Raw genomic sequence first — 26,780 nt, 5'->3', positions numbered from 1 at the left:
AAACACATTAAGTTTATCTTTCTGTGCCTGCCTTATTTCACTTAACATAATGAACCTGTTACATTCTCAGGGGCTAATATCAATTATGTTTTTTGGGAGCTATCCAAATAAAGTATTTGAAAACTTCACTTTAGTTTGGGAGTTAATTTACAAATTAAATTATTTTAGTTATAATTTATTAATTTGTAAATTGCTTATATGTTTTCTTTATTGGAAAGTATCATGTAAGTGTTTGGATTATTAAAAATTTGATTGCCAAGGTAAAACACATGATAATATTCCCAAATCGAATATGGAGTCATAGTTTTTTCTTTTGGCTTTAATTACAACTATACTTTGTGTAGAAACCCTGACTTTCTTAATTATTTCTGAAATTTTAAATAATTATTATGTTGTAACTTCATTGTGTGGTAGTCTTAATGCACTAAATATGAATCATATCATTTCTCTTCACTTTTTAAATGCATTTAATTTTCTTTAAAAAAATATCCAGCTGGGAGATATTACATGTTCATTACTTAGCATCCTCTATCCATTTTAGATTTTTAAACATTAATCTTAATAGTTAAAGTGATCCCATTTTGAAATGATGTATTGTTTAGAACCTGAGAGGAATTCTTTGGTAAGAACGATGTGCTCAGAGGGGTCCTCAGGTGCACTGAGGCACTGAAAAGCTAGTTTTCACTGACACATGGGCCTTTTTATCATCAGGATGAGGTAGTGGTCATATTTTAATTAAAATGTCAGAACAAATACTGTTGGAGTTATTGAAAATGAATCACCAGATAAAGTGAGCACTGGGCCATGGCAGGTCAAAGAGGCAAAGTCACCTGGAGAAGAGAACTCAATTCATTTTCCTGCCTAAATGAGGAAGAAGGAACTTTATGAGCAATATGAACTTTTAATACTTTAAAGCACATTCTTCTCTGTAGCAGAAGCCCCTATTTTCACAGATTGATGGCTTTTAGTATTATGTTTTGATTATTTGACATTCATGTAATACCTTATGCTTTACTGCATTGTAAATATTGTAGTTTAAAACGTGTACCAAAGGAATAACATTATTTGGGCTTATTTTCTTTTTGTTTGTATTTGAATTCTACATTCTCTGTGCTTCATAATCCTCGGTGAAAGTCAGCCTAGTCACCTTTTAGAAAAAAAATCTGTATTATAGCCACCCTAGTACGTGTGAAGTAGTATCTCATTGTAGTCTTGCATTGCTTCTCCCCCAATGATTAGTGATATTCAACATCTTTTCAAGAGCTTATTGACCATCTGTCTATCTTCTCTGGAGAAATATCTATTCATTGCCTTTGCACATTGATTATTATTATTATTATACTTTAAGTTCTAGGGTACATGTGCACAACGTGCAGGTTTGTTACATATGTATACATGTGCCCCTATGACAGTCTCCACCACGCTGCCGGTCGGTATTACCCACATAGTTTACTCTATCCCTAAACACGGCATGCAACTGTAGACACCATTTCTTGCTTTGTTGTTGTTGTTGTGCTATAGTTGCTTTTCTTCTACCTACCCTATTCTACACTTACTCCAGTTTAATTTGCCCAACATCCTATTCTAAATTGCCTATTACATCTTTAGTCCTTCTTACTATCAAATTGAATGAAATGAGCTACTGCAGAAAACCAGTTTTACCACCGGCAACTTGTGATGCACTCCTAGCCAAAGCTCAGCAACTTTAATATTTTTTGACAGTTCTGCACTTCAGAACTGCGTGTTATTTTTCCAGCTAACTCTTTGCCTTCCAGCTGACCTCAAAGAAAGATGAAGCAATTATATATCTCTTTAAGGTTTTAAGGTCAAAGCCTGATAATGCCCTTGTATCCAGAGCATTTATCTTCAGTCTGTGTCAGTTTTTCACCTTCCTCATGGTTTCTTTTCAAAGTTTCAACCTCTATGAAATTAGTTTAAATCTATTGGATTATTCATTTCCTCCAGCTTTTATTAAGTGAAGTGTTCCTTTGAGTTGGATCTTTAATGAGATATAAGATAAGCTCTCCTAGTATATGCTTAGAAATGGGCTGGGCAATATTAAAGACTTTCCAGACCTTAGCCCACTTGTTAGCAGTGCTCCCCAAGTCTGTTATACCAAATCATAGGAGATACATTTAAGTACCTTCCCATAAGATTTGTGTGACTAAACTCACTAATCAGTTTACTAAGAGCCATATGGTGTTAGCTATAAAATATGAATTCCTTATGTTCCTTTATTTTGTCAATAGATTTAGCCACCTAATATGTTCCTACATGAAGTTAGTGATACCTTAGATGACTCACAGATCTTGGCACTAGAAAGGGGCAGCTTAGGAGATCACTTCTTCCACTCAGAGTTTCTTCTTCCTATTCTACTAATAATTATGGATTATTCAGGATGAACTAGGAAAATAACTTATTTGGTATTCTTATAGTGGAGATACTGTAAATTAAATATAATAAAATCCTGTTTATCCTGATGTGGGAAATAGGGCTTTCTTGTTAATTGAATACTGCAATTAGGTAAAAATTTATCTACATTGATTACCAATTAAATAATAGTTATTAATGAGATAATTATGCCTTTAGCATTTTCTTTATTATTCGTGAGGTGCTTCATGATCTTGGGCAATCTTCATAAACATTCATTATTATTTTTGTACAAAATTTGAACTTTTGTTCAGATTCAAGCTAAAGAAAACTCTCTAGTCAATGAATGTATCCACAGCAATATTTTATGTTTTCAAACAAAGAAAATCTAATTATAACAATTTTAAGGAGGAGAGGCAAATAAAATGATTATCATATTAGCAAGAAATAGGCTTTATGCATTGAGATGAATAACGTTGGACCTTTTTACAAGCATATCGTACTTTGATCATACCTGAAAATACAATATCATCAATTCAGAAATTATTTACTGAGCATCTCTCATGTGCTAAGCCCTATATTAGGGGACCAAAAACAAGGGAGGAGAGTAAGAACTAAGTCTACTTCATGTGTGTATCCCCAGCTCCTAGCTCAATGCCTAACACGCGTAATAGACACCTGCTCTTAAATGAGAGAACATGTGCTCAAAATGGCATTCACTGTTATGACTTCATTTTTGATATTTGTTGGTTGTCATTAATTTTTTAATCCAATAAGACAAACCATTAGGATATGAGTTAGGACAACAGAGTTTTAATCCTATATTTACTATTTTTGTAATAATAACTTTACCGATATATCATTCATATACCGTATGATCCACCCTTTTGAAGTATACAATTCAGTGTTTCTTAGTATATTTATAGAATTGTCCAAACATCACCACCGTCAGTTTTAGAACATTTCCATCACCCCCAAAAGAAACGTCATACCAATTAGTGATCACCTCCCATTTGCACCCAATTTCCTTCAGCCCTAGGTAACCTACTGACCCACTTCCTGCTTATCCTAGACATTTCATGTGTATATACTATTGAATTACTATATAGTTTACCAAGTTGGTTTGTCCATTTGAAACATAAGGAAATCAATTTATGTTGTCTTCTGTCTTTATAGGGAAAATTTAAGCATGAATGTGATCATAAACCCTTTGACACTAGTGAGAAGTAATAGAAGTCCAAAGGAGCACAATTGGAGTAAAATCTAATTAACTTACTCATCAAAATAGAGTGTGTAGATGCAAGTTTACTGATTGTTTACATACAAAGCTCTGATTTACTACAATGTCTAGTCATGGCTTAATCGGTAATAGGCTACACAGTGTAGTAATTGACAAGCATATTGTATTTTAGAATGTAAATAAAATTTATTTGTATGTTTAGAAAATGAACAAGTAGAAAAGCCAAGAATTCTGTGGGCTCTTTACTTCAATATGAGAGATTCGTCAGACATCAGCAGGAGCTGTTATAAAGATTTACCATCCAACGTTTATGTCTGCTCTGGCCCAGATTGTGGTTTAGGAAATGATAATGCAGTCAAACAGGTAAGGCTGTTGATGTTTCTCAGTTTTATATTAGGATGTTGGTGTGGTTGGGAAATATTTTTTCCTCTGGGAAGAGAGCAAGGTCTAGAAAAGCATCTCTCAATACCATTTCTGTAATTTGCCCTAAAAATTTTTTCTATGTAGCTTCTACAAAGCTACTTTAAATATACTTTAAATACAGGATCAGGTATTTTCACTTTCTTGAGTAAAATGTTGAATTACAGAGATTTTTTATGAGTTCCCTTGTGGGAATAAGGATAGAAGATGCTAAAAATACATATTCATAAATAAGAATTTATAATGCCAGTATTCTAAAGAAACATTGTTTCTGATTTAAACAGTTGAACCATTGGTATATTATTTTGAAATACATAAATTATTTTTCTTGATAAACAGTCATTTCAAGAAGGTTGTAACTACTAAGTCATATAAAATTAATTTTATAGTAGTCTTAATGCATTTTTTTAATCATAGAAAAGAAGTTATAGCATAGTTTTACATAGTTAACATGATTCCATTAATGTTTTGACACCAGTTCATGTCCCAAGAGCTACCATTACTGATGCTGAGGTCTATTGTAAAGTAAGGTGGAAGTTTGTGATAGCCATCCTGGTCAGAGCTATGAAGAGGCACAGACTGATACAAGCTGCTAAAAGTGAGCCATGATTCCATTAAGCTGAATATTGATATGTATATATAAATATATTTCTTTGCCCTGGACAGGACGAAAAAAATAGAAAACATTTTTTGAGATACATTTCTAAATTTTTCACAGGCAGAACTGGCACATCTGTCCATTAAGTCGATAAATGGGTAATTTAACATCATTCTAAGACCACAGATGGAACTTTCATTCCCACCAGTGGCAAGGATCTTATAGTAGCAAATGCCCTGGTTGAGCCTGTAATCTAATTTTGAGTCGTGGTAGCAAAGCTATGCCTATGATGAGGATACAAACATCTGCAGTTTTTTTCTAGAATTCTTGTTTATTTTCTTCAGTGACTGATGGTGATCCTGGATAATCATATTCAGCCAGTGACACCAAACAAAAGCAGGAAGTCACATCCATCTCTCATCCATCATTCATTCTGTTAATTTAGTAAGAACCCAAGATGGCTGAAGATCTGCATTGATAGCTTGAAATGATCAAGTCATTTTTACTTTGATGTTCTAATTTTTTGCAAGTAGAAATTGCCAACAAGTTTTTAGCAAGGTAGCTTAGGTCATTTTTATCCCTGAATGAACTTTAATATTTTTTAACCAAAAAAATTTAAGTAAGGGCTTATAATACAAGTACTAATGTATTCTAAACATCCGAACTGCATGCTAGAAGATTATAATTGAGGGATAATTTTATCATGAGGTCATTTGCTTCTCAAGAAGATGATCTTCAGAGGTAACATACTGTAACAGTAGAAAACAGTATAGTGCTAATTTTGGTACTAATTAATGTATGCTATTAAATGTAAGCAGTTTTAAATTTGTTGTATAGCTTTTAATCTCATCAATTTTGGGGGAAATATTATGATGCCTACTTTTAAAGAGCATTGACAATATTTATAAATAGCTTGTGTATTCAGATAAACTGCATGCTAATTCCTGTGTATCAGCCTGTAATTATGTCAATCACTAATTGGCGATTTCTGGTTATTGGTATTTTCCAAATGAAGATTATCCATAAAGGCTCTCAGAATATCACCTAGACTTTGCTTATGTAGACAACACAAGCCCATGCAGATTTCTTTATTTTTAAAAAACAAATGAAATACTTCATTTTACCAGTTGGCAAGGTGACATCTTTTCTTATTTGTAAAATGTATACAGGTTGAGTAATGTAAACTTGACACTTTTGTGTTCATAGGGAACTATTTGTGATTTGAAGATGCACCAAAAACATAAATTGATATGTCTTTAATACCCACAAGTTCAAATTGTTTGCTCCTGGCCTCCAAGACATTCCCTATTGTCACCACAAAACCAACCTAAGTGATAGTTGCGATTCTTTCTGTGACTTGCTCATTTTTGTATTTTATGTTGCTTCAGGTTTGTTTTTATTTTTCTGAAACTGACATCTGAGATATCTCTTTTTCTTGGCAGATGTTGTGTACCATTTACCCAAACATACTGCAGTTCCATAGTCCTCATTCCCAAGACATTGATGGCTCACTCCTTCAGGAGCCCCACCCTCTAGTAGATGTCACTACTATGGGAATAAGAATAAATAGTACCATACTCTTTGTATTTTACTTCAAGTATAAAATGAGTTAAATTGGCTGATGTTGGGCTGGGCTGGCAACCTAACTTCCATTTAGAACATGGTTTTATGGACAGATTAGCCAGTCACTTACGACGTTTGATACACAGCCCATTATTAAGTTGAGAGCTAGCTTTATAGATTGGACTATCAGGTTGTTCACATACTGTAGTGCCATTTGTTTTCTCATGCCTTTGAGAGAGAGAGGGCAATTTTAGATGTCGTATTTTCTGTAGCTGCCATTCATTTGAGCACTTTCTATGTGTCAGATTCTATCCTTGGCATCTCATATATATTATCTTATTTGGTCCTCAAAACAATCTTGCAAGATAAGTATTTGTGATATCCCCATTTATAGATAAGGAAGCTATGTCCTAAAGGGGCTAAATAACTTGTCCAGAGGACACGTAGCTAGTAAGTTCTTGAGCCAAGAATTAAACTCAACTCTTTTGGATCCCAGTGCTTGTACACTCACCCAGTGAGTGTTATATGCTACTTTCAGCTTATGAGTAGGCATACATCCTAAAAACATTAAAGTACTATATTAATGAAATGTTTATTTTTGTTTTGTGTTGATGTATGTTAACTAAACTTAGAAATATTTTAAATAATTCACTTTGTTCTCTCCGTACATCCCAGTGTGAGCACACCAAGTTACAATGTAATTAGCACTTTCCAATTTTTTAACCACCTGAAATTTTTTACCCTTGGAGCTAACTTCTGGCTTAAAGGTGAAGAGGATGAAAAGTTGCCAATTAACTATTCTGTGCTTAGAACTAGGTTTATTTGGCAAACAAAATGCAGCAGACCAAGAAGCATTAGATACACTTTCCAGAGCATGGCAGTTGACCCTAAGAGGTTCCAGCAGTTAGATAGAGGAGAGATTTGGGAAGGACTGGAGTCCGGCTGTAGGAAATTGGCATCAACAAGGGCCAGGGCAGATGGGCTAAAGGTGGGAGTTTCATAAGCAGGTAGAACACAAGGAAGAGTGGTGTGACAACTGGCAACTGGTGCTAATCTTAGGAGGCGGGTGGTGCATGACAAGATATATGGAAGCATATGGTGTGGGATCCAGCCACAGAGACTAGAGTTAAGGGTAAAAGCTATTCTGTGGGAAGGAAGCAAAAGGGAGACAAGGTGTCAAACACAGAGGAATTGGCATAGAAGTAAAAGAATTCATAGTAATTATTATTAATTTTATACTTAATGTTTGTATTAAATGTTACTGACATTCTATTTTATGCCAAGACACTAAGGATCCAGAGTTGACTAAAAGTATTTGTCATTCTGGAGGAATCACTGTCAGGTAAAGGAGAAAAGCATGTAAACAAATGACAGGGTAGTGTAGTATATGTACTAATACATCCAAAGTCTAGAAATAATACAGAGGAGCAATGAGCTCAATCTAGGAGTCAGAGAACCTTACAGAGAGGGGTATAATAGATGAGTCGTAATTCTCCATCTAAATCAAAGACAGTAGAATTGAAACATTCTAGGTGTAAAGAATAACATTGGTACCAGCCCAGGATGTAAAGAATAAGTATCGTAGTGTATTGTTTCATACAAATAAACAGGTATTAGTAAATCAAGAAGTCTGAGAGATGCAGGCTAGATGAAGTGGTATATGATAAGATCAGAGAAGGTAGGCCTGAAGGGTTTTATTTTCTATAGTAGGGATCTTGGATTTTATCCTATTGGTGATGGGGAGTCATTGAAGAATTTTAAGCCAAAAATTGAATAAACAGAATTTTATTTTCCATAGACCCATCTGAGGGTGGCATGGAGATGGATTATATGGGGGGACTCTAGAGGCAAGGAGACCAGTCCAATTCCGACGCTATTGTAGTTGTCTGATTGAAAGATGGTGCATGTCTGGGCTATGTCAGTGGGGAAGGAGCAGATGAAGTTAAGAGATAGAAGATAAAATTGATAGAATTTGATGATTGTTTGCATGCCAAGTTTAAAAGGGAGGGAGAACTTTTACAGATAGTAAAGATAAAGATGTAAGAAAAAAAAGACCATTAGGGGAATGGAAGTATGAGGTAATGGCTTTGTCTGACCTAGATCCTGCTTCTACAGGGGCTGTGTTTCTAGCAAAGGAGTATGGTGAGTTCCCGGGATGGAGAGCAAAGATAGACATCTGTAATGTTTAATTTCCAAATAGCCACAATAAAAAATGCAGTTAGCTATAGTTACCATGCTGTACATTAGATCCCCAGAACTTATAACTGAAAGTTCATACCCTTAAACCAACAGCTCTTCACTCCCCAGCCCCTGGCAACCACCCTCAACTTTTCTAGATTCTACATATAAGTGAGATCATATGGTATTTTTCTTTCTGTGCTTGGCTTATTTCACTTAGCATAATGTCGTCTGGGTTCATTCTTCTTGTCATAAATGACAGGATTCTTCAATTCAAATTTGACAAGAGAGCATATTTTAAGTATTCTTACTAGAAACACACACACACACACACAGGTAATTATTGGTAGTGATGGACGTGTTAACTTAATTGTGGTAATCATTACACAGTGTATATCAAATGACCTTGTACACCTTGAATATAAATAATTTTTGTCAATTAAGTATTTAAAAACTTCAAAGAAATTGTCTATAGCAATTGGCGTGTCCAAAAACATACCCTTGAAGTTTTTTTATTCTGTTACCCTGTCATACTAATAAGTTCAGCTTAAATCTTGACATTTTTACTTATGTTATTATTAGTAATAATGAAAATAGCTACCATATATGTTGGCTTAATCTCTGATATTTTATAGATAAGGAAGCCAAAGCTCAGAAATTGAGTAAGCATTCCCCAAATCACATAGCTGCTAAATCGTAGAGCCAGTATTTTTACTGAGGCTATCTTTTCAAAACTCATGTGCTTAAACAAGTGCTGTAGTCCTTAAAGTCCAGGAAATGGGAATTATATCAGAAAGCAAATAGTTGAACAAACAGTGAAGCATTTTCTTCATTTGAACAGTGGCTTGTTAAAATTGCTATATGCTAAATTAGACTATACCAGTATCACATATAGGCTTGTATTAGTCTGTTCTCACACTGCTATGAAGATACTATCTGAGACTGTGTAATTTATAAACAAAAGAGGTTTAATTGACTGACAGTTCCTCATAGCTGGGGATGCCTAAGGAAATGTAAAATCATGTGGAAGGCAAAGAGAAAGCAAAGCATGTCTTACATGGCGGCAGGAAAGAGAAAGCGAAGAGGGAACTGCCAAACACTTTTAAACCATCAGATCTTGTGAGAAGTCACTATCACAAGAACAGCATGGGGAAAACTGCCCCCATAATCCATTCACCTCCCACCGGTCCCTCCGTAATACTTGTGGATTACAATTGCAAATGAGATTCGGGTGGGGACACAGAGCCAAACCATATCATTCTGCCCCTGACCCTTCCCAAATCTCATGTCCTTTTCACATTTCAAAACCAATCATCCCTTCTCAACAGCCCTCCAAAGTCTTAAAACTCATTCCAGCATTAACTCAAAAGTCTATGTCCAAAGTCTCATCTGAGACAAGTCAAGTCCCTTCTGCCTATGAACCTGTAAAATCAAAAGCAAGTTAGTTACTTCCAAGATACAGTGGAGTATAGGCATTGGGTAAATGTCCCCATTCCAAATGGGAGAAATTGGACAAAACAAAGGGGCCATAGGCCCCATGCAAGTCCAAAACCCAGCCAGGCAGTCATTCAATCTTAAAACTCCAAAATTTCCTTTGACTCCAAGTCTCACATCCAGGCCATGCCGATACAAGGGCTAGATGCCCACAGCCTTGGGCAGTTCCAACCCTCTGGCTCTGCAGGTCATAGGCACTGTGCCTGCTTTCACAGGCTGGCATTAAGTGCCTGTGACTTTTCCAGGTGCATGGGGCAAGCTGTCAGTGGATCTACCATTCTGGGGTCTAGAGGACAGTGACCATCTTCTTACAGCTCCACTAAACAGTTCCCTAGTGGTGAGTCTTTGTGGGGGCTCCAAGCCCACATTTCCCTTCAGCACTGCCCTAGCAGAGGTTCTCCATGAGGGCTCTACCCCTGCAGCAGACTTCTGCCTGGCCATCTAGACGTTTCCTAGCATCCTCTGAAATCTATGCAGAGGCTCCCAAACTTCAGCTCTTGTCTTTTGTGCACCCTCAGGCCCAACATCACATGGATGCTGGCAATGCTTGGGGCTTGCACCCTCTGAAGCAACAGCTCAAGCTGTACCTTTATTCCTTTTAGCCATGGCTGGAGCTGGAGCAGCTGGGATGTAGGCTATCGTGTTCCAGGGCTGCACAGGGCAGTGGGGCCCACCCAGCCCATGAAACCATTTTTTCCTCCTAGGGAAGATCTCTGACATGCCCTGGAGACATTTTCCCCATTGTCTTGTCTATTGACATTTAGCTCATCATTGCTTATGCAAATTGCTGTAGCCAGCATGAATTCCTCCCCAGAAAATGGGTTTTTATTTTCTCCCACGTGGTCAGGCTGCAAATTTTCCAAATCTTCATGCTCTGCTTCCCTTTTAAACGTAAGTTCCAATATCAGACCATCTCTTTGTGAACACACATGACTGAGTGCTTTCAGAAGCAGCCCGGTCACCTCTTGGATGCTTTGCTGCTTAGAAATTTCTTCTGCCACATACCCTAAATCATCTTTCTTAACTTCAAAGTTTCACAGATCTCTAGGGTGGGGACAAAATGCCACTAGTGTCTTTGCTAAAACATAGCAAAAGTCACCTTTGCTCCAGTTCCCAATAAGTTCCTCATCTCCATCCGAGGCCACCTCAGCCTGGACATCATTGTCCATATCACTATCAGCATTTTGGCCAAAACCATTCAACAAGTCTCTAGAAAGTTCCAAATTTTCCCACATTTACCTGTCTTCTTCTGAGCCCTCCAAACTATTCTAACCTCTGCCTGTTACCCAATTCCAAAGTCACTTCCACATTTTCAGGTTATCTTTTAGCAGTACCCCACTCCTGGTACCAATTCTCAGTGTTAGTGTCTCTTACACTGCCGTAAAGATACTACCTGAGACTAGGTAATTTGTAAACAAAAAAGGTTTAATTAACTCACAAGACCACATGGTTGGGAAGGCCTCAGGAGAGTTATAATCATGTCAGAGGGTGAAGGGGAAGCAAGGCACATCTTAATTGCTGGCAGGAGAAAGAGAAAAGGGGGAACTGCTAAATACTTTTAAACCATCAGATCTTGTGAGAACTCACTATCCAAGAACAACATGGGAACAGCCGCCCCCATAATCTAATCGTGCCCTAACATGTGGGGATAATAATATGAGATGAGATTTGGGGGGGGACTCAGAACCAAACCATATCAAGGCTCTATAAGATATCATATAAGCAATATTAAGGCAATTGTATTTCTTTTGGTATATAGAATGAATGTGTTTCAGTTCTCAACAATCTGAACACCTGATAACGAACCTGATGAGATACTGCCATCCTTGAAGAGTTGACCTGAATACATGCATAGAATTAAAGGGAGAAGTCATAGAATTCTGAAAACAGACTTATAGAAGTTCATGTATTCTGATAAAGTACTATAACCTGCTTAAGGAAATTTTTAAAGATAACACTTAATTGTTTTTAGTTAATGCCAGAAATGCACACACATTTTAAACCGGTTTCCAAAAACTATTTATCTTTTCTTCCTTGGCCAGGCTGAAACACTTTTCCAGGAAATCTGCCCCAGTGAAGATTTCTGTCCCCCACCACCAAATCCTGAAGACATTGTCCTTGATGGAGACGGTTTACAGCCAGAGGCTTCAGAATCCAGTACCATACCAGAGGCTAACTCAGAGACTTTCAAGGAAAGCACAAATCTTGGAAACCTAGAGGAGTCCTCTGAATAGTGGATATACACTGAACTGGATACCCAACTTTGGAAATTTCTACTGGTCTCAGAGTCTACTTGATAGAAGGACTGTTTGAAAAATGTTAGAAAGCAGCAGCAATTATAAGGCAAAATAGGTAATAGAAATCCAAAAGGGGATTTTGCTTATAGAGGACGTTACAAGAACATACAACACTTATAAAGCACATTGACTTGCTCATTTTGAATACCAAACTTGTGTGACTAGCAGATGAAAAGTTTAAATCAGTTGATTCTCAGGAATGTAACTGTGGATATGAAAGTGATCCTATGCATTGTTAATAATTCCGTGGTCTTAGGACAATTTTGCTTACCACTATGGATCTTTGTTTGAAAGCCACATTTTCAGAACCAGCTCACATATTTTCTTTGGTTATTTGAATTATATTTTCTTTATGGACAAGAGCATCATAACATAATGATAAAAACATATAGAAAAACTAAAGTATCATGATCTAGATAGAAGCCTGTATTTGGAATACAGGTTTGTTTTGTTTTGCTTTCTATGTTGAGAAGCATTGAAAATGCTAATACAAAGGTGTTTAGACATTGTTACGAACAAATCAGTAGTGTTTTTTAGTATCAGTAGTGATATTTGTAAATTATTTACATATTGGGAAAGGTCAATAATGAAGAAATGAAAGAATAGAAGGAAAGGTGTGGATAGGCTCATTGGTATTTGGATGTTCTGTCTGTCAAATAACTAGAGTATTAGGCTAATTGTCTACAGACCTAATTTAATCCTGGCTGTCCTTCTGATGATATGTGGTAAATTGTTTAACTTCTGAGCCTACGTTTCTCCATATATAAAGTGGAAATAGTATTACTATGCCTACTGTATGAGAATGGTTATGAAGACCAATGCAATGACATGTTTAGAATGGGTTTGCCAGAAGAAAATTGTTTTAGAATTTTCCCATTGACTTGATGAATCTCAGAAGTCTCATGCAGGAAATAATTGCTTGCTGTCAGTCAACAAACGAAATAGATCACAGCATTTTTATTGCATTAAGCTTTTTAAATGAAAATTTCTTTTTAAAATTAGTATTTTATAGTCCTACATACAGACCAGTAAAAATAGTAACAAGTAGAATTGTGGTTTTGAAATATTACTAAGGAAAACACTCTATAAATTGTTAATATTCCTTTTCCGGTAGGTAAACCTGCAACCACCAAGGGCTCCAAATTGTGTATGACAGTTGGCAAGCCCTAAAATACACTCTACATAAAAATGTTAGGGCTGCCTGTAATCCCAGCACTTTGGAAGGCTGAGATGGGCAGATCACTTGAGGTCAGGCGTTTAAGACCAGCCTGGCCAGTATGACAAAACCCCGTCTCTACTAAAAATACAAAACTTTAGCTGGGTGTGATGGCAGGCACCTGTAACCTCAAGTACTTTGGAGGCTGAGATAGGAGACTCACTTGAACCAGGGAGGCAGAGGTTGCAGTGAGCCAAGATTGTGCCACTGCACTCCAGCCTGGGTGACAGGGCGAGACTCTGTCTAAAAAAAAAAAAAAAAAAAAAGTTAGGGCTGTACACAGGCAGCAAACCAAGCTACAGTGAAGTTGCCTGTATTTAAATTTTCTCAAATAGCCAAGCTCTGATGGTCTACTTTATTTGAGTAATAGTTTAGACGCACAATTGCCTGTAAATAAACAAACAAATGAACTCTTAGTTTTGTTTTGTTTTTGTTTGTTTTTTTTTTCCCACAAGATCTAGCCTATATTGTCTGTCAGGAAGCCATGGCTCCAATGTAAAGTACATAGTTCTTACATACTTCAACTGCAGCTGGTCCCTGACCTCACCAGGTTTCAGAGATTTTCTTAAAGGAAGCCAGCTGTGACAGGTCACAGATTCATGGGAAATGGAAAGAACCAAGGAACGTAGCTCTTGCCTCACCTTTCTACCCACTGCAGATGTAGTTCAAGCCAGAATAATGGAAGAACTTAACTTACTAGCCTCTCAGGCTGCTCCTATCCCTATCTCCCAGTGTACAGCCCCTCCCCATCTCTTTAGTCCCCTTTCCTTCGCTTCCCCTTTTATAATGTCACATAAATCAGGGACAGTAGGATCACATTATAACCTACTTTGTCACAGGGATTCGATTTTTCTTACATCAAAGCATGTTTCCTGAAACCCAGCTGGGGCATATGCACTCAATGTCTAATACATACCTATTAATGTACCGGGTATTGGCCTTGCCCCTGGATATCAGCAATATATTATAAAAGGCTCCAGTAGATGAGACGATTGAGTCTGAGTACAATTGCAGTAAATTCTGCCAATAAAGATATTGTACTGTTACGGTCTTAGAGTTAAGGCCACTTGAATGCAGTATGCACATTCATGTAAACAGACAATCAGGGTAGGCCTAGAATAACCACAAAAATTCTGTTGGCCTTATGGCAGCCGCCTATGTGTAGAACAATGGAGGAGATAGTTTGTGGTCCATTATTGTACCCTGTTTCATCCATTAGCTAGCATCAGAATCTCTCTTTCAGGTCATTTATTAAATACGATTGAAATGTTTAAAAGTTCTTGAACGTGATTCGTGATGATTAAAATATCATACGACTGATAAAAGACTCTAAGAACTTTAGATATTACCTGTTGCCTCAAAATGTAACAAATTATTCTTAGAGCTTTCTTTTTAGCTATCCTCATTACTGCAAATAAATATTTGTTCTTATAGTTTTAAATCTAAAAAATCTTTGGGTTTTGTTTTAAAACCTTAAGCTTGAAGTCATATTAATAAAATTAATATATTGTACATAGTGGAAAATTTTCAGTAGCTAATGTAAAATTTCAGAAAATACTATTAAAGAATTTTGATTCATATATTTAAACTTTTTAGTTATGCATGCTTCTTATTAACCAAAAATGATAATACCATTCAGTTTAGTGATCAGTATGAGAACCAATACGTAATCCTATGTTGCTATTGTATTTTTTCCTAGTTGGTGTGCCTGCTCAGAAAAACATATACTGTATGTGTATACATACCTGTGTATATATAAAAGGTCAATTTATATATTTTTATATAGGAAAATGGAATAATAATTTCCCTACCTCCCATAATATGTATTTGTCCATATTAAAATAGCCACATTGGTGATAATTTCTAGAACTAGTTTCTGAGATTGTCAGCCCTTTGTCTAAAATAATGGCAGTATTAATGATTGACTTCTGTCACTGCCATAGTTACCTGGATTGGCAGCCTTGGTAGCCTTTGTCTAAAGTCCTAAAGAGTTCCCAAAAAATTTGTTGGAATTTAATTGCTAAATAGTAGTTGGTGATTCTTTACATCAGGAATTGTAATAATTTTCTTGCAAGTAAGTTATTTACTGCTATTGATATTGAAGAATTCATCTTTTACTCAGTTAATTTTATTATATGTATTTCAAAAAGCATGAATATATGATTATTCATAAGTTGTACACTTTAACAGTAAGTTTTCAAAGGAAATAAAGACTTTTAAATCCTTTTCAGGCGTGGTGTCATATTTTGGAGTACTTACATCTTTTATATATGCCAAGAATTTGAAGATTGCCTTTAACCTGATTTATGTTTTAATATTAGTCTAGTATGTAAATAGCTAGTTGTCAAGCCGTATATTTGGTTTTGTTTTTAGGCATCTGCCAACTGTGTTAAGTTTGTGAGAAAGGCAATGAAATAATATAGGGCGTGAGTTACTTTGCAAACTGTTCTAGATGCCAACAATAGTGCCAATATCAAACAAAGGTGAATGAGACCTTTTTCTGTTTGGAATCAGTGCTGTAGAGGCTGTGCAGCATGGGCTCTGAATTTATAGTACATTGATTGCCTGCAGACTGTTTTCACATCTCACTTACATGATGAGAATCTGAAAGGTTTTTCGTATCTGCTTGGTAAATGAGAACCTGAAATGTTTTTCTTTAAGGGGTTTGAGTCCCCAGCAACTCATTTGCAACAGACAAGAGACTGCTGATGTTCCTTTTATGCAGAAATTATTCAATAAACTATGATTTGCTATTGAGTCAAATAAAGCAGACTGACACTTTTTGTCAATTTCAAGTAGTTTCTAAAGTTCCTCAGTAAGGAGACATTAAAAAGATAACAAGACTCTCAAAACTGGCGGTTTATCTGTGACATTATTAATTAATCAATTTTAAGAAAGATAAGATTAATTGAATTTTTAAATAAATAGCTGTATTATCCTTCAAGCGCCTTGAAACTCATACAATATTCACACTTAAAAAAAAAATGGTTCCAGATGTTTGAATTTTCTTTAATGATGGCTGTTTAAAAATACCGGTTAAGTGATTTAACACTTAGTATCCCAAGTCACATTTTGAAGGCCACTTTTCTTTCCAGTGATGCACAATTTAGCTTTGGGGCTGCAATGAGATACCCTTGTGGTGTAAGTTGCCACGTCTGCTCTTTCTGATGATGACTCCTAGGACAGTATGACAGGTAATCATTAGAACCTGGATCCTGGCAGACTGTAGGGTCTTTTTGGTCTATCGTTGCAGGGGGATTTATGCTTGTAACTCCTATTAATGTTAATAGGACTTGCATGTGCAAATCTTCCTCCTGTCAGTGAGACAGTTGACCCCAAAAGAAACATTCTTTAGAGGTGGACACTGTAGCTGATCTAGAAGCCTCAGTGAATTGTCCTATTTAGGATTTTTATGTGTGGGGAAAAAAAATGGAATGAGTGTACCGGCTTAGCAGAGTATTTTCTCCAGAGCTTGGAAAGATGAAATGCTAGCACTTAATTTTCTATTTCCATTTCTAAAATATGTTAGAAACTACTGCTCTATGTGTACTATTAACATAGCATTTTTTTCTCTTATTTTTAAAAGTAAAATAATTTTGCCCAGGGTTGTGTTGAAATCACATTTTAATATGTTAATACTATCCTGAAAGTTCTGGAAATTAACATTTTAAAGCTATATAATAGGATCCAGTCTCATAACAATCAAGGAAATGCAGACAAACCCAGGAGATATATTGTGCTTATCAAGTTGGCAGAATCCCAAATACTGATAATAGCCAGAGTGGTAAGGACGTAGTGGAAAAGACACTCATACATTGTGAATAAGAAAGTACATAAATAGGTTACAGCCTATTCAAAGGGCAATTTGGCAGAACCTGTCAAAACTTTTTTTTTTTTTGCAGATTATTAAAATGACATTATTTTTAATATTTACAATTTTTTTCATTGCCACCTTTATCTTCAGGCAGTACATATGAAGGAGTATTACATGGGAATATTGCATGATACTAAGGTTTGGGATATGAATCCCATCACCCAGATAACATAGTACCCAGGAAGTAGTTCTACAACGCATGTCCCCCTCCCTCCCTCCCTCCCTCCCCTAGTAGGCTGCATTGTCTGTTATTACCATGTTTATGTCTACGTGTGATCAGTGTTTAGCTCCCACTTACAAGTGAGGACATGCTGTATTTTGGTTTTCTGTTCCTGCATTTGTTTAGGATTATGGCCTCCATCTCCATCCACATTGCTGCAAAGGCCATGATCTCTTTTTTTGTTTTTTTTTTGTTGTTTTTGTTTTTACAGCTGCATAGCATTTCATGGTGTGTAAGTACCACATTTTCTTTATCCAGTCTACCATTGATGGGCACCTGGATTGATTCCAGGTCTTTGCTATTGTGAATAGCACATTGATGAATATATGAGTACATGTGTCTTTTTGGTAGAATGATTTATTTGGCATCAGAAATGCAAATCAAAACCTATCAAAACTTTAAATGCAGATTGCTTTTGGTCAAACGCTTTCATTTCTAAAAACCTAGCTTATAGAGTGTTTTGTACATGTACACAGTATACAAGGTTCCACACTATAGCTTTGTGGTTTTATTTAATTTTGGAAATAACCTATATGTTCATTAAATGGAGACTGGCTTGAATTGCTAATACATGCATTTAATAGTATAGAATACTATGCAGCTGCAAAAAATGAGGTACATCTGTATGAAATAGATCTCCAACATGTTTAAAAACCAAGTCTCAGAATGGTAAGTATATATGTGTAAAAATCAAGTCCCTGTGTTTATTACATATGTATGCCTATCATAGGAAATTTTTAGGAATTTGCATACTAAAATGGCAACTGATTATGTTGGGAATAGATTAGTATTCGTAGGGGGAGAATAAAAAGACTTCTTTTTTTTTTTTTTTGAGACGGAGTCTCGCTCTGTCGCCCAGGCTGGAGTGCAGTGGCAGGATCTCAGCTCACTGCAAGCTCCGCCTCCGGGTTCACACCATTCTTTTGCCTCAGCCTCCCGAGTAGCTGGGACTACAGGCGCCTGCCACCGTGCCCGGCTAATTTTTTTTGTATTTTTAGTAGAGACGGGGTTTCACCGTGTTAGCCAGGATGGTCTCGATCTCCTGACCTCGTGATCCACCCGCTTAATTCTACATAATTGTTTTAGTTTTTCAGTTTTTTATAACTAGTAAGTATTCATGTATTGTTGTATTTAAAATTTGAATCTGTTTAGTAATCCAACACCAAATTCTTAGGTGGCATGTGGTACCTCCAAAAATAGTGACTTCAAACTTTGGGTTACATTGATGTTTTATAAAGTGCAGTTCAGATAGGAAAGGTAATAATCAATGGGTGACTAGTTACATAAACTATGATTCATCTCTTACAGTGGAGTACTATGTAGTTGTAAGATGGAATTAGGAAACTACTACTTATGTGATCACCAGAATATACTTATAAGTGACAGAAGAATATACACAAAGGTGCATGTATATCTTCATTTTGTGTAAGAAAGGGGCATTCCAAAACACATATTTAAATAGTCACCTATTGTGAAAGGGAGGAGGCAGGGTGGAGGAATGGAAGCTAGACCTCCTTTTACCTTGTTTTATAGTTTTGACTTTGAAACAAAAAACAATCCGTAAAGTTTGAAACCATTAATAACCATGTATTGAGTTGTTGGCATAACTATATGTAGAATTAAGTGACTTTAAAGCATTGGTATGGTTTGGATCTATGTCGCTGCCCAAATCGCATGTTGAATTGTAATCCCTAATGTCGGAGATGGGGCCTGGTGGGAAGTGATTGGATCATAAGGGCATATTTCTCATGAATAGTTTAGTACAGTCCTCTTGGCACTCACCTCACAATAGAGAGTGAATTCTCACGAGACCTGGTCATTTAAAAGATCTCTTTTGCTTCTGCTTTCACCATGATTGTAAGTTCCCTGAGGCCTCCCCAAAAGCCAAGTAGATTCCAGCATCATGCTTCCTGTACAGCCTGCAGAACTATGAAACCATAAAACCTGTTTTCTTTATAAATTGCCCAGTCTCAGGCATTTCTTTGTAGCGATGCAGAAGTGGAATAATACAAGCATAGTGTTTAAGTATATATTGTAAGATATGGAGATGGGTAGAGAACACAAAGAAATGTTAAACTTTATTGAGTGGACTTGATGATAGTGCTAATATTTATTGTGAAAGATAACATTGATGGGATTATTAATATTTTCTAGAACAAGGAAATAATATAAAAACAAATATAAGTAGAAACCCTGTCCTCTTTAATTTGAATCAGATCAATGTATGCATATGTTCAAACTCATCAAATTGTACAGATTAAATATATGCAGTGTTTGGATTTCAATTAACCCCCCCCCCAAAAAAAATCAATATAAACTCAAGATGCAGTTACTTCATTCTAAAAAAATATATTTTCTAGCTAGAAAATTAGCAAAGGCTACTGGTGTCATGTCAAAAGAACATAAGAACCAATGTGAAGGAACTCCCATTGGTCATAGATAAGGCCATTTGAACATCAAGAGTGAATAATGATACTCCAAAAAGCAAATGAACCTCATTGACCAGGCATGAAGATTGCTAAGGCACTCTTTGTTCTAGAAACTAATAAGTAAAGAGAAGGAAGCAATTATCACATATATCCTGTAAAGACTGTATTTCAGGATATCCAAATAGTTGATAAGGAAAGTTCTTGTAGAAGAATCACAATTAATAAATGCATGAGGAATGATAGAATTAGAAAAATCACTGTTTTGTAAACTCAATATATTATGATAATGTACCTAGGCAATGATTATCAATGACTGCTAAAGCCTGTAGTTGAAAGGTATCACTCGAACCTACTGATAAAATTTAAATTACTACAAGTAGAAAGGCAGACATTATAAGTTTCCTTGTGTGTTGAAATAGAAAGTATACAGCATTACCTAGGAAGAATTCTTCCCAAAATAAAAAATAAAATGGACCTCAATCTAATCAAGGCTTTAGCTATAACTACCAGCTTACAGGCATGAGGGGGACAGGAAAGCATGCTAAATGACACCATGAAGATACAATGTATAAAATTTTACAGGACAAATGACCCAATTTTATCAACAATTAACTGGCACAGGAAAAAAAAAAATGTAGGAAGCATTATTACGGACTAAAGGAGATTTTAGAGATATCAAGCAACTGCAACATGCTGACCTTGTTTTCAACAAATGACTTTTTTTTTTTTTTTTTTTTTTAAGATGGAGTCCTGCTCTGTTGCCCAGGCTGGAGTGCAGTGACATGATCTGGGCTCACTGCAACCTCCGCTTCCCGGGTTCAAGCAATTCTCCTGCCTCAGCCTCCCAAGAAGCTGCTGGGATTACAGGTGCAGGCCACAAGGCCCAGCTAATTTTTTTCAGCTATTTTTTTTTGTATTTTTAGTGGAGACGGGTTTTTACCATGTCAGTCAGGCTGGTCTGGAACTCCTGACCTCACATGATCCACCCACCTCGGCCTCCCAAAGTGCTGGGATTACAGGCCTGAGCCACAGCACCCAGACTGACATCTTTTTTTTTTTTTTTTTTAAAGCAAAATCCAGACCGTTTTGAGACAATCAGAGGGAACTGAACATTTACTGGATGTTAGTTGATACAAGGAATTCATATTAATAGTGTTGAATTAGATAATTTTAATTTTTAAAAGACATCTCTTAGACATTTTAAAAATAGATGAAACAAGTATAACAAAATGTTAACAATGGTTAAATACATGACATATGGGGAGTTGTTTCTATTATGTATTTTTATTGTGTTTAAAACTTTTCATAGTAAATTTTTAAAATGACAAAGTTTAATAATAATATATAGGTTAATAATAACCTACCTGTACATTGTTTCTTCCTTTATAACATAACTACCCTCCACTATTTCTGAAAAGGAGGTCCTATAGGATTCAGTTCAGTCCTACATACTTTGTTTTATAATGTTTTGAAACCAGGGGCTCTAAAAATCACCTGTTTAAATGTATTACCTTTGATCGATGTCTTCCCAGGCCAGAGAAAGAAAGAGAAAGAGGTAGTGTGGCTGAGCAACACTGGCACAGGGCAAGGTCAAGAAGAATAAGCATGTTTACAGAGTCAACCCCTCTCCCTCTCTCTTCCACTGTCTTAGTTAAAAATTAAAAAATGAAAATGGCATTGAGCACCATGGAGTGGAGAGAATTTATAGTCTTACAACTTAGATTGCCTACTTTATTATCACCAATCAATGATAAAATTGTTAATGCTTTTTAACCTCAAAAATGTTTCTATCTAGGCAGTTTTTAGAAGTTGCAACATGGAGCCTGCTACTAATTTCCACACGTGAAACCTTTCTGATGCCTCACATTTGGACTTGTGACACTATTCTATGAGAATCTCTTGAATTTTTTGTTTCAGAAACAGCCAAAAATGTATATTGTGTAATATATGCCCCAATTATCCAGTAAAAAATTCACTCTTTGCCCTATATTAAAAATATAATTTATTGTGAAACGGTATATGTATACATTGTGAAATGATTACCACAGTCAAGCTAATTGGTATATTCATTTCTTCACCTTTATGTTTGTACATTTGTGGTGAAAACACTTAAGTTCTACTTTCTTAGCAAATTTCAAATATACAGTACAATATTATTAACTGTAGTAACCATGCTGTACATTAGATCATTTCACAATATATACATATATCAAAACGTGTATACCATAAATATGTATAATTTTATTTGTCAGTTGTATCTCAGTAAAACTGGAAGGATATAAATATAGTTTCACTGTTACTAGCTGTTGCCTTCAACAGTTGTCAGTGATGAGGCAGTAGATCTATTGTGTGTGTGTGTGTTTTTTTAAATATACTTTAAGTTCTGGGATACATGTGCAGAACATGCAGGGTTGTTACATAGGTATACATGTGCCATGGTGGTTTGCTGCACCCATCAACCTGTCATCTACATTAGGTATTTCTCCTAATGCTCTCCCTCCCCTAGCCCCCCACCCCCCGACAGGCCCTGGTGTATGATGTTCCCCTCCCTGTGTCCGTGTGTTCTCATTGTTCAACTCCCACTTATGAGTGAGAACATACGGTGTTTGGTTTTCTGTTCTTGTGTTTGTTTGCTGAGAATGATGGTTTCCAGCTTCATCCATGTCCCTGCAAAGGACATAAACTCATCCTTTTTTTATGGCTGCACAGTATTCTATGGTGTATACATGCCACATTTTCTTTATCCAGTCTATCATTGATGGGCATTTGGGTTGGTTCCAAGTGTTTGCTATTGTGAACAGTGCCACAATAAACATACGTGTGCATGTGTTTTTGTGATAGAATGATTTATAATCCTTTGGGTACAATTTTGTTTGTCAGTTATATCTTAGTAAAGCTGGAAGAAATAAATATAGTTTCACTGTTACTAGCTGTTGCCTTCAACAATTGTCAGTGATGGAGCAGTAGATCTATTGTGTTTTTAAATTTATTTGTATTTTTTTTTCAGAGACAGGGTCTCACCATGTCCCTAAGTTCAGTGGCACAATCATAGCTCACTGCATCCTTGAAATATTAGGCCCAAGCAATCCTCCCCTCAGCCTCCTGAGTAGCTGGGAAAACAGGCACATGCCATCACACCTGGCTAATTTTTCTTTTCCTATTCTTCTTGAAGGGCTGAATGGAGATCACACCAGTTATTTTTGTCTAAACCATGCTACCAATGGAACAAATGAATAAACCAATTGAAATCCGGAGGATTTTTAAAAATCAAAATAGTTGATCCAGTAGAGTCAAAAGATCTATTAATCTTACTTACACACATGGTAAATTACAATTCATCACTTTTCCTCAATTTCCACATTCATTTGGGCACACAATCTTACTGATTTTTTATCTCAGAATATCTTCCTGATCACAGCCACCTCCTCTTTATTCCCACAACCCACTGTTATCATTCTCTTGCAGACTGTTTTAATGAGTCATCCCAACACCAGGCTCTTCTGTCTATTCCAATACCTATTGAGGTAGAAATAACCACATTTGTTCCTTCTTCTGCTTATGCATTATGGGAAGGGGGTCATTTAGCATAGTAACACACCACAGATATGTAAGAGTGAAGCCCTTAAGTAGGTATCCCCAGCCTGCACCATATGTGGCTGTGACAAGGCAGAGCTTGGGACCCTGAGCATAGCTCAGAGGATAGGAAAAAAATTACAGGTAACACTCATAGTGCCTACTATGTAACAGGCTCTCTTCTGTTAATCTCATAATAACCTGTAAGTAATTATCCTTCATTTTATAGACGAAGACATTGATGAGGAAAGTGAAGTGCCAAGAGATAGAATGATGCCCAAGGTCATATTTGGAAAGGCTTGGATTACACCTCTGAATTGGTACACACCAAAAAATGTTTGTGAACTAGTAAATAGTAAGATTCTATTCTTTCTCATCTTAATGAACTGTATCTGCCTGCCCTACCAGTGGCAGAGTTTCACCTAAAAATTAAATACATATAGGAGCCCTGATCATGTCAGTCCTTTAAAACTGTTGCCTATAAAATACAATCTGACCTCTTCAGTATAACATACGAGTTCACCTCTCCAAAATACAAAATACTCTTCTCTTGCTTCATCTCCTGTCATTCTACCTCCCTTCTCACCTCTCACTCTATTCTTCAATCACAATCAACTTCCCGCTATCCTCAGACTCTGGCCCACTGCACGTATCATTTCTTTTTCTAAAATGCCCTAACTCAGCAATCCCCAACCATTTTGGCACCAAGGACCAGTTTTGTGGAAGACAACTCTTCCACAGACGGGAAGCAGGGCAGGGATGGTTTCAGGATGAAACTGTTTCACCTCTGATCATTAGGGATCAGTTAGATTCTCATAAGGAGCGCACAACCTAGATCCCACACATGCCAGTTCACAACAGGGTTTGTGCTCCTATGTGAATCTAATGCAGCTGCTGGTCTGACAGGTGGCAGAGCTCAGGCACTAATGCTTGCTTGCCCGCCACTCACCTCCTGTTGTGCTGCCCAGTTTCTAACAGGCAGCAGGCAGGTAGAGGTCTGTGATCCAGTGGCTAGGGATCCCTGCCCTAACCTCTCTGTGCTACTACCACACCCCGTTTCTTCCAACAAATTTATATTCTGCCTTTAAAATACAGGTGTAGTGTTACTTCGACTGCTAATACTTTGGCAAAACTACTTTTTCCCTCTGTGGAACCCACAGTACTGTTCATAAAGTACTTACTTCGTTGGATTCTAAGTTTTCTGATTTTGTTTCTGTCTTCTAGACAGTGAACACCTTGAGTGCAGGGACCCTGCCATTCATCCCTGTGTCCTCAGCACATGACAATGCCTGACTCATTGCCATGTATCACCTGCATAACCCTGTTCCTCTGGCCACAGTAGACTCAACCTAGCGTGGGGACAGGCCCCTGACCCACTTTGAAATTGAGATCCATAATGAGTTTTAAATTTTCTGTATGGTTGATCTGTACTGTGAAACCTCTTTAGCTATAGGCAGCCATATTTTACACTAGGTGGACAGTAGAGCAGAGAAAATCTGTTTGTAAAGAAAAAAGCAGTGATGAGAGACACAGAACTGCCAGGTGAACCTAGAATTGGTTTCTGGGTGCTTTCTAACTCTAATGATACTGGAGGTCCAGTATCATTCCTGACATGGGGGTTTGTGATACACTCTTGTATCCTTATGATCGAATCCCCTGCTTTGATGTTCAGAAAACACCACTGGATTTCTGACACTTGCACACAAAATGTTTAAACTAAATACACACTTCTGGGAAATATCATTTATTAGAACCTCTGAAAATGCCTCTACCTGCTTGAGTGCAGGCACATGATCACCCGCACCAAGTGTAGCAAGCGCATGAGCAAGTGCCCCACCCGCCAGCAGTATGTGGTGCAAGTCGTGCACATGTTCAAATCCTGAAAACAAGGAACTCCCAACAGGGAACTTGCCCCTAAACTTGATCCCTAACATTTCAAAGCACAGAAGGGACTAGAAAATTACTCTTCAAAGGCTAAACTCGTTTTTAAAAAGTATTTTTACAACTAACTGGGGACAGAAAGATTCATCCAAAATCGTAGAAACATTGGTCCATACTATATTCCTGTCTGCATGTGGACACACTGAATTTCTTGGGTTCTGCCAGGATTTATTACATGTCCCTATCACTCACTGTTGAAGTCAGGCTGTTTACAACATGTGGTCATCAGATACTGCTCTTTGGAGGACACTTAGCCGGTTTTCTTTTTTTCCTTTCATCATTTTTTCTAACTTAAACTACTCAGATGTTTAAAACATGTTCTTTTGGGATGAAATCACTGTTCACAAGTGGCCAACGTGAAACATGCTGATCGATGGTCTCTCTTATTATTCATGCATATCTATATGTGTATGTCCGTGAACGCATTTGTATACTAGGCAAATTTACATTTATACTGATTAGGAAGGGTCATAAAAGGTTCAGGTCCAAAGCTCCATACAGAAGGGACAGTAAAACACCAGCACCATTTATTTAGGAAGGTATCCTTTTCCCTATGTATATTCTTGGCACCTTTGTCAAGTAAATATGTGGTTTTATTTCTGGCTTTCCTGTTCTTTTCCATTAGTCTATGTGTCCTTTTCTATCAATGTCATGATGTTTTGGTTGCTATAGCTTGATACAGTATATTTTGAAGTCAGGTAGTATGATGCCTCCAGCTTTGTTCTTCTGTTCAGGATTGCTTTGCCTATTGAGGGTCTTTTGTGTTTCCATATGGATTTGAGGATTGTTATTTGTATTTCTGTGAAGAATGTTACCTCTGATCATCAGGCATCAGTTAGATTTGCATTTTGATAATGATTGCACGGAATCTGCTTTGGGCAGTCTTCTTATTTTAATGATGTTAATTCTTCTGATCTATGAGCCCGGAATGTCTTTCCATTAGTTTGCATCCTCTTCACTTTGTTTCATTAGAGTTTTTTAGTTTTCCTTGGAGAGGGCTTTCAACTCCTTAGTTAAGTTTATTCGCAGGTACGTTTTTGTAGCTATTTTAAATGGGATTGCTTTTTTTCAAAATTTTGGTAGGTACTTAGTAGATGTATATATTTATGGAGAATATGAGGTGTTTTGATATGGGCATGCAATGCATAATAATTGCATAATGGAGAATGGGGTATCCTTCCCCTCAGGCATTTATCCTTTGTTTTACAAACAATCCAATTATACTCTTTGAGTATTTTTAAATGTACAATTGAATTATTATTGACTATAGCTCTCTCGCATGGCCCCGCCTTGGGCACGGGATAGATTTATGGCCACAACTACATGTGCTTTCTGCTCACACTGGGTATAGCAGACAGGTAAACCAA

The 26,780-nt window shown here is 36.7% G+C and overlaps 1 protein-coding gene across 1 annotated transcript in view; it reads left to right on the top strand.

The window, feature by feature from the left end:
* CHM (choroideremia (Rab escort protein 1)) overlaps window positions 1–15,606 on the top strand; it is a 191,584-nt gene extending 175,978 nt beyond the window's left edge. Inside the window, exons 14-15 of the mRNA XM_011963223.1 lie at window positions 3,813–3,973; window positions 11,906–15,606. Of these exons, the coding sequence (XP_011818613.1) occupies window positions 3,813–3,973; window positions 11,906–12,097 (353 nt within the window). The 3' untranslated portion in view covers window positions 12,098–15,606. The remainder of the gene's footprint in view (window positions 1–3,812; window positions 3,974–11,905) is intronic.
* Window positions 15,607–26,780: the final 11,174 nt, after the last annotated feature.

This window comes from Colobus angolensis, unplaced genomic scaffold, assembly GCF_000951035.1.
Source record: "Colobus angolensis palliatus isolate OR3802 unplaced genomic scaffold, Cang.pa_1.0 Scaffold603, whole genome shotgun sequence".
NCBI lineage: Eukaryota > Metazoa > Chordata > Mammalia > Primates > Cercopithecidae > Colobus > Colobus angolensis.
The sequence above is the reverse complement of the archived record's forward strand: the minus strand, read 5'-3'. Positions and strand labels throughout refer to the sequence as shown.